Source organism: Diprion similis, chromosome 2 (genome assembly GCF_021155765.1).
Source record: "Diprion similis isolate iyDipSimi1 chromosome 2, iyDipSimi1.1, whole genome shotgun sequence".
In the NCBI taxonomy this organism is placed as follows: Eukaryota; Metazoa; Arthropoda; class Insecta; order Hymenoptera; family Diprionidae; genus Diprion; species Diprion similis.
The window spans coordinates 18108160-18117576 of NC_060106.1; the positions used below are offsets into that span (position 1 = coordinate 18108160).

Below are 9417 nucleotides of genomic sequence, written 5' to 3' on the forward strand. Positions count from 1 at the left end.
CATCGGAAAATTTTACTGCTGCTGCTGCGGAAACTCGAACGTGGTAAATTACACTGTGCGGTAAAGGCTGAAAATTGCACACCTTGTTCCACCAATATTCCCCCCTTCACAAAGGGAGTCAAATTGACTGTCGTATATAATGTCAGGGTGAGGTAAACCGCCGCGCGAATACTGCGCCGTCTTTCGTCCTCGGAATACTTTAGCAAGTTGCAGAGTAGGGGAGTAGAGTGTTTCAAAAAAAAATAATTTGCGATTTTTCACCATGGCATTCCATAATAAGTTTGTTCAGGTTACAAAAAAGATTCCGTCGAAAGATAAGCGTTCTACGTTATGTGGAAGATCACGGTCAGTTGATTTTTCACTTTTATACATTTTTCTAAATTTATGAAGAATTGTGAATAGAATACTTTTTATTGCTTACAGCAATCATAATATCAATTTATGTCACAAAGTTGATCCACACTTGTAATATCAAGTATCCAGTCGATGTTTGAAAAGTGTATCTAACGACTTTTTCATTATCAATTCAATCGCATAAAATAGTTATAATTCGACATGAACTCTGAACTTTTAATTTAGGGGAACAAGATTCCCGATTGACATATGATCGTTGGATCAGGATCGTGATCTATGGGTTGAATATAAAAGTCAGGAAAGAATTAACAATTGAAGTGCAACAACGTGCTTTTTCACAGATTCAAATGGGATGCTACGGTGCAAAATCGCAAAATATTTTTTTCTGAAACACCCTAATATATATAATAATAACGGTTATGTCGCTACTGCGGTGGTTACGCGTAGTCGTATGCTTTCTTGTTTACTATACCTAATCAGAGTTGTTTTGGAAGCCTTTGCATTCAAACTCGCTCATGGGCTGGCACATTGACAGCCGTGTGTACTTTGCGCTTTCCACTCGCCCCACAGAATTTGGCAGAAGTCAAATCCCGGCCGGATAGAAGGCGAGACAGAAACTATACAGCAGCGAGGAGTTTGCTTGTGTCAATTTGACTCAGTAAATGGAAAGCAAACCCGAGTTGGGTCCTTCCGACGAAGTTTGAATTAGGTTCTTGGATATTCATGCGCGGGAAATACCGGACGAATTCCTTCGCCGCAATCTTGGAATGAGAAATCTGGGTTAATCCGAGAAGTAGGTGTACGTACGATACGGACATGGCAGGCATCACCGAGGATTACATTGATCCGCAAGCGTTTCTAAGGATTCCGTCCTGCGACGCATTTGCATTATACATTCAGACTGTCACTTACAATCAGTATTATACAACCAATGCTGAAAAGTATCCGCAACTTGCGATTCTTGCCATTCTCACTCCAGCGTCGTCTCTTGTCACATAAATGCTTAATGATGACCAATTTTTATTAGATATTTAACCAGAACTGCACAGCTGTAAAAAGTAAACTACGGTACCTTCGATACAATTTAACCCGTAGCCCGTATCTGTAAGAATTAATTAAAGTCGGTAGTTTATCCTCATTTCGTAAGCATGCATTAGTTAACCACACGTGACTGCAATGAGTATTTAAATGTCAGCTGGCATCCTGCTGGTAAAGTAAAGAATCCGGAAGTTGTCAAATATCGGTGGCAGAGAACTCTGGAAGTACGGAGGTTACAATTGAAATGCCTTCCGGTTTGAAAAAGCGACTTTTACTGGATTTAGGTAACCGTAATTTGGAGACAATGACGCTGTAATAAATGACAGTAAATGAGTGAAGTAGCCTGCCATCGTAATCGGTGGTCACGCAAGGGAAAGTGATTTTCATAATGGACCCTCTTACATATTCACAGCAGTCAAGCAACTGGATGCGAGGGGTTTTACCAGACATCTGACCGCGGCATAGAATTTAAATGAACAAATTAGTGTTCTCTCAAAGCTAAATTTTTGCGGCAAACCGATTTGCGGAACGTCGAAATTTTCACCACGCAAGTTGAGTAAATTTTATTTTTTTAAAGCTCTTTTTTCAATTGGACATCGATAAAAACCTACTGTTCAAAAGTATTCAAACTGATGACGGTGATGGGATTGTGCAAATATAGCTACGTACAAAAACATTCGTTCGTCGTCGTCGGTGTCTGTGCAGTGAGTGCATAAATAAAACGGTGAAATTAAATAGCGCAGTAGAAATGTCAAATATTTGATTTAGAGCGCATTACCATACAGTGTGTGAGTTTGAAATGGTCGCAGTGAGAATCTGCACTGCAGCTGATTAAAACGCAAAACGAAAGAAACGAGGAAAAAGTATAGTATACCGTATTACGTATATGTAATAAACATGAAAATATTTTCTCGGTAGAATCCAATAGAAGAAAAACAACTATCAGATACTTTATTCAAAAGCTAAAAAAAGAAAAAATAGATAATCGTGGGCTTCAGTAATCGATACATGATAACCAAGAGCGAAGACGCGTCGAGCGTTGCATGACTAGGTCCGGTCGTAACTTGGGGGAGGAATTTTCCGAGCCAACGGTAGCTGGCCATTGGCCGGTGATTGGCGGAGGGTAAAATAGCGTGGACAAAGCGGCGAACCCTGGGAGCGGGAGAAGTCGGCGAGGCGGCATTCGAGGGTCGAGTTATGCCGGGTGAGGATTGAGGAGAAGCTGTAGGAGTGTCGCGAGTATCATCGGCAGCAGTCGCTTCTGCGGGGCAATTTGTCCGTCGAGTGCGCGTTAATCAATACGGGACCAGTCCGTAGAAATTCCGTTTTCCAGCCGCGACCTCTGACCTGCAGGATAAGACAGGAGAGCAATGGCTGACTACGTGTTCGACGCCACGAGGCAGGACGTCCCTGAAGATGGGCTGACCGCCGAACAGCTTTTCGCCGCTGGCGACGGCCTGACCTACAACGACTTCATCATCCTCCCCGGGTACATCGACTTCACCGCGGACCAGGTCGACCTTTCGTCCCCGTTGACCAGGGGGATCACCCTGAAGGCTCCGTTGGTATCAACGCCTATGGATACGGTGACGGAGTCGGACATGGCCATCGCCATGGCGCTCTCCGGCGGCATTGGGATCATACACCACAATTGTTCGCCCGAGTACCAAGCGACGGAGGTGCAGAAGGTGAAGAAGTACAAGCACGGATTCATACGGGACCCGGTCGTTCTGTCGCCTGATCATACGGTGGCCGATGTGCTGAGGGTCAAGGCGACGCACGGGTTCTCCGGGGTGCCGATAACGGAGAGTGGGAAGATCGGGAGTCGGCTGGTCGGCATCGTGACCTCTAAGGACATCGACTTCATGGAGGACGTTGCGACTCAGCAGGGCGAGAGACTGGAGAGCGTGATGACCAGATTGAAGGACCTGATCACCGCGCCCGCTGGAGTTACTCTTCAGGAGGCCAACTCCATCCTGGAGATGTCGAAGAAGGGGAAACTCCCGATAGTCAACGAGGGTGGCGAGCTCGTGTTCCTGATGGCACGGACTGACCTCAAAAAGAACAGGAGCTACCCGAACGCCAGTAAGGATGAGAACAAGCAGCTGCTTGTCGGCGCCGCGATCGGATCGAGGGACGAAGACAAAGAGAGACTCAAGTGCCTCGCTTCGGCCGGGGTGGACGTTGTCGTCCTCGACTCTTCCCAAGGGAACTCAAAATTCCAAATCGAAATGCTGAGGTACGTAAAATCCGCGTATCCAGAGCTCGAGGTCATCGCTGGGAATGTCGTCACCTGCGCCCAGGCAAAGAACCTGATCGAGGCTGGAGCCGACGGACTAAGAGTAGGGATGGGCTCGGGCTCGATCTGCATCACCCAGGAGGTGATGGCCGCCGGTAGGCCGCAGGCTACCGCCGTCTACAAGGTTTCGGAGTACGCGAAGAGGTTCGGGGTCCCGGTTATCGCCGACGGAGGGATCCAGTCCATTGGGCACATCATCAAGGGCCTTTGTCTCGGCGCGAGCACAGTGATGATGGGATCCCTACTCGCCGGAACCTCCGAGGCACCTGGAGAATACTTCTTCAGCGATGGAGTCCGGCTGAAAAAATACCGGGGAATGGGCTCCCTGGAAGCCATGGAGCGTCGGGACACCAGGGGATCTGCAATGGACAGGTACTACCACAACGAGATGGACAAGCTGAGGGTCGCTCAGGGTGTCAGCGGGTCCATCGTCGACAAGGGTTCTGTCCTCAAGTTTTTGCCCTACCTGCAATGCGGGATCAAACACGGCTGCCAGGACATTGGTGCCAGGTCTGTTTCCGCCTTGAGATCGATGATGTACAACGGGGAGATCAGGTTCGAAAGGAGAACCCAGTCTGCGCAGCTTGAGGGCAATGTTCATGGTCTCTTCTCGCACGAGAAGCGAATCTTCTAGACCTTTTTATCAGTGCCAAATATCAAAGTCATGCATGAAACTTTGTGGCGAACGCGGAAACATGCATGTAGAATTGATTGATCCTGCGTATCGGTTGCAGTCTTCACTCAAGTTGTGGAGAAAATTATTAGTCGATATATTTCATCAGCGAGTACTAACGGCGGTACGAAGCCAACATGGCCGCCGTTTACACACTTGCGATTTTATTCCGAGTTCACGATCACTTTCAGCAGTCAACGGTAATAGAGAAACATTGAAAGCGAAAGAAAATTCGGCATAAATAGTTTACATGTGATTTTAACTTTGATGAAAGCTTAACAATTGAGATTTTAACTCGTGAAATTTACTCATATACGTGCGTGGTCACGTGTTGCCTACAATTTGTTCTTAATAAATGTGAAACTAGTTGTTTTTCTGGTCATATCTTGAATATTTTTACATCAAATTGAATTTCATGTCATTTTTACAAGAGAAAAAATGCCGAAGTATTTTGTACTGAAAATTTTTATTCATATCTCGTTTTCCATTGTTAATAATCTTATTGTAATACTGACCGGTCATCACATATGACGTCCATTGCTAGAATTGCTATTCTATCAGACCGTGCATAGAGTGTAACCGTTATTAATGACATGATAATATGTAACTATGTTCAAGCCTAAACCTGAAATGTACCTGCATTAATATTAAACAGATATCGTGTCAAAACATAGCATCGGTGCTGACAATGAGTGCACCATATATTTTACACAATTGTAATCAAACGCGTACGCGGAATTCTCCCATTCTATAGGTATGCATACGTGTAAACTGTAAGTACCAACAATAAAAATATTGAACGATTGTTTGCAACTCACGTACTAGCGTGATTCACCATTTTAGGATAAACGAATGCATAAACTCATATAGTTTCAGAATTAACCAAATGATTCACTATAATGAAATGATCAAATTATTATGTTATTACTTTGTCAATGAGATAATCGTTTCGTTTTTCAACGGGATGAATATTTTTCGATGCACCATAACAGGATTGTCTGCACATTGGATCAAACTGTCATCATGCGTACACGCTACACCATTTTTTATAACTGAAGTTGGGGGCTGTTTGTAGGAGTGGGCAATAATGACTCAAAAGTTTAAACATTTGTACTGATCTAGGTTCATCGGCAAAGATGAAAATTTATGCGTTTAGAAAATGATGACTTGTCACAGATGGATGACTCGACGAACCCTATGAATATGAATAAATTCTTAGAAGACTCAAACAATCAACAATTAATTATTGAGTGTTTAAATTACAATTGAAAAACAAATGACTAGTAACCACCAATGCAATAAACAGAAGATTAAAATTCTGTGACAAAAGCAGATTAAATTACATTATCCAAACTTGACAATAATAAAGAAACATTGCTTGGTTAGATTTAAAGTTTATTACAAAATTAATGACGTTTTAAATCTTGTAAGATGATTACAAAACGCTAAATATTATTCGATTTACGAGGTTTAGGATTTTTCCTTGCAGATGATTTGCGAAGTAAATAATAATAAACATTCGTAACAAATCTTAATGAATTTTCATTTCAGTCGTCAGTGTAAAAGTCTGCTTTCTTTTTCGTTCTCTTTCTTCAGTGCGCAAGGGGAAAAATTTGTTGAAAGTTTTTTTTAAATATATGAATGATTCACTTGAATGTTATTGTTTGCTTAGATGATAACAAAGTTTAATGCTTAACGTTACAATTGAAAGCAACTTTATTAATCACCAAGTTTTTGTAATCTGCGGAGTGCCAGACAGCGTTGAAGTTCTCATATTGATCACATTGTGATGCAATGATTAACATTATCAATTAACAGATCCCTAATCTAAGCATCACTGTCGGTAAATCTTCAGAATAAACTCTGTCCAGAACGTTGAGGTGATTGAGAATATCTTTCCACGTGATATCATCGTTACACAATGTCTCGATTACAGTCAAAGTTTATGGATAGAAACACGCGGAAATAATTCATTCCTCATTTATTCACCTCAGTATCGCAGATTCGGGAGCTTTTTCAACTCACAGCAGTTCCTCAAAATAGATACTTTAGTTATAAAAGTTTAGATTTAAGTATTTCATATACCATTTTGTTGCGGAAATACGGCATGTCCTTCTGACTGAAAGTCAGTCTCTTGTTGGCACACAAGTACTCGGCAAACATGCATGAAAATACTCCGCAATCGCTACCGTTCATCTGCTGGGGTATATCTTTGACATTCTCTAATTTCCAGCCCGTCATATTGTAAGGCTGCTTCTTTTTGTCCAAACTCTCATCTTGGAGATATTGTTTCAAAGCATTGAGGCACTTAAGATTACTCCCACCCATACTGTCGAAGTAACGAATAGTTTTGTCCCTAAAATCGACGATTGACATGCACCAATGCATTCCAAGATGTATAGGAACGACGAGCATTTCTTTTGAGAATATATCAACCTTCCGTGTCCATCGTTTCAGCGACGAGTGCCCCCCGGAAAGTAGTTTTGGGTAGAAAAATGTATTCATCACGTGAACTTTAGGGAAATTCCCACCACTGTTCCCCCGAACGATCAATAAATTCATGTAAAAGTTGATTACTTCGTCGTTCAGCCAGTTCAAGCCAGATAGGGTGTGAATGTCTTTCCTCGTAATCTGAAGCCCAAAGCCTTCGACCAGAACCTGATTCGGTGGGTGAGGAATGAGGGCATGCTTGATTTCTTGGAGCATTTCGTTCGTAAGACTTGGGAGTGGTTCATCTTCCGGTTCTTCTGTATCGTCGAGAATTGGTTCGCATAGCCTCAATGAACGGTGGAACTGTTCTTCAAGTACAGCTTCTCTGGTCAGTCGGTTATGCTTGGCAAGAAGATCCTTCTCTCTCTTCAGCTCTTCGGCCTGCTTCTGACATTCTTGAATGCGTGCATCATAACGTTTTGAAACTTCTGAGACATAATCGTTTTTTAGAACTGCTTTCGATCCGAGTAAGTCTCGCAGTGTGTTCGTGGTGGTGTTTTTATGACCAAAGGATTGTCGAGTGATGTTCGAACGATAAAGAGGCAAAGAAGTTTCATGTGTGGTCACATTACCCAGTTCCATGGATTTTCTATGATTTCGATCATGTTCGACAATCTTTGTCTCTGGGACGGTATTTCTATCCTTGAAATCAGTAGGCCTATACCACGAAGAACTTGAGGTAGGAAAAAGCAGCTTGGTTGATTTGCCCGGCGTCTGCCTTTGGCACGGTTTGTACTTTTCCGAATGTATCAATTCTGTAGGATCTTTCGCACATCCTTTTGCCTTGGTAAATTTAGTCACGTCGATTTCCTGTATTCTGGCTGGAATATAATTCTGCAGTATCTCTCCATACTGCTTTTTCTCTCGTAACAAAGATGTCTTTGCCAACGTTGACATCCCGCTGTCTGTAAATTTGCTAACGTTTGGATTGCTATTCTTTGCAAACCGGTCATTCCCAGAACCATTGCATTTTGCGGAGTGGGGAGTATACGCGTCTTTCTTGGGTGGCTTCATGCTTGTCGACAAGTTTGTAGAACTGAAACCTTCACGATTTTCGTTGTTGATTCCGTTTTGTAAGTTTTTGGTATATTTTGATTGATAAACTGATTCTGTAGATATTTTTACACTGCCGTCATCCTCGAGACCGTAATGATAGTCTCTGAGTTTAGTTTTGAGACTACCCATTTCGCGATCACGACACTGCTTTTTAATTGGTATAAAATCTTCGCTCGGACTTGACGAATCAGGTATCTTTCTTTTCCGGCTGATTTCATCTGCATATCCGAAGAGCTTCTTGAAGTAATCGAACACAAACATAATGGCCAGTGATTTCGACAGGTGATAAATTCAAAAGCAAACTCTGTCTCTGTAGTATCAAGTCCATTCGGTATAATTTCACTCACGGCACTATGTCATTGGGAGACGGTCGTAGATCTGCAAATAAAAATACAGTGAGTTAATGAACGACAGCATATAATCGCAAAAAAATTTTACATGCACCACTTTAATATATTCCAAAACGCTTAAACCCCTTTTTCACACAGTTTGACCTTTCAAATTCACAGTTTTATTTTATAAAATAATTAAACAGTTTAAAGATATGAATTCTCCTTGCTTTTCAGCTTGCACCAAACGCTGATTCTCACCTTTTTCACTGTAGCGATGTGGCTCTTAGGTGACTCCAGAAAAATTTTTATTTAAGAAGCGCCAGGCACAGATGAGTTTACCGCGTCGTATTAGCCATTGGAAGGAATATTTCACATGCTGAAAAACGAGTATTATCATTCCTGAGTTTTGTCGAGGATAAAAGAATTGCATCTTCTTACAATCGAACTGCAAATGTTTCAGGACTTGTTTAGTATATACAAATAAGAAATTCGAGGAAATGTTTATACCCCTACCCTGAATTTTTTTTTACATCGCGCTACATCAAGTAAGTTTAAGAAATGTGCAAGAAAGCAGCCTAACCTAACCTAACTTTTTAAGGAGCGTCAATCATCCGAAGAATCGCCCAATTCCAACATCTTTTCAGGTGAAGATCACAGCTGAAATTTCTGGGAGTAATAGTGGGAGAGAAGTAGACGAGAAGAGAAACTTACACACCAGCGATAATTGCTGTGGGCATCCTCAGTTTAGTCATGATAATCGCGACGACTGGAGTCGCGTAGATTTTCGACGTAAATACAGCGTATCGCGTCACGCCTGTGAAAGACGCAAGTTTGGATTTAAATAGAAGTTATGCACATAGTCGAAAAAGCATGTATATAGGAAAATTGTATTCTAATGCACTCCGCGTCAAGTGCAGGCTGTTAACCGAGCGGAAAGCCGAAATGCTACAAGATAAACACAGATAAGCGAGGCGTTTGCACTCGGCACTTGCGCCAAATAAACTACGACTAAACGGAAAGCGAAACGATTTGGCTGATTTTTTGTACTGCGGTACGCACAATTTTTAAACACTGAAAGTTTTCGGGATTGTAACGGTCATCCAACTCGTTATTGACTGGAACTCGGACACCTTTGCGTTCTCTGTTAATCTCTATCCGGTCTGTTGTGTTGGTAT

General features: G+C 42.3%; 2 protein-coding genes across 3 annotated transcripts; one reads left to right on the top strand and one right to left on the bottom strand.

The window, feature by feature from the left end:
• The first annotated feature begins 2380 nt into the window (after positions 1-2380).
• LOC124416506 (inosine-5'-monophosphate dehydrogenase-like) lies at positions 2381-5169 on the top strand. Its single transcript, XM_046897641.1, has one exon. The coding sequence runs from the start codon at positions 2763-2765 to the stop codon at positions 4323-4325; it is 1563 nt and encodes a 520-aa protein (XP_046753597.1). The 5' UTR covers positions 2381-2762; the 3' UTR covers positions 4326-5169.
• A 180-nt stretch (positions 5170-5349) lies between these two features.
• LOC124416505 (sentrin-specific protease-like) lies at positions 5350-9415 on the bottom strand. Of its 2 annotated transcripts, XM_046897640.1 has the most exons (4): positions 9302-9414; positions 8954-9056; positions 8501-8618; positions 5350-8288 (listed from the first exon to the last, which is right to left on the bottom strand). In XM_046897640.1, exon 4 carries the CDS (start codon positions 8169-8171, stop codon positions 6417-6419), a length of 1755 nt encoding a protein of 584 aa, XP_046753596.1. In that variant the 5' UTR covers positions 8172-8288; positions 8501-8618; positions 8954-9056; positions 9302-9414; the 3' UTR covers positions 5350-6416. The 2 variants fall into 2 exon arrangements, with proteins under 2 accessions (XP_046753596.1, XP_046753595.1); XM_046897639.1 differs by having other exon boundaries at positions 8958-9415.
• Between the last annotated feature and the right edge of the window lie 2 nt (positions 9416-9417).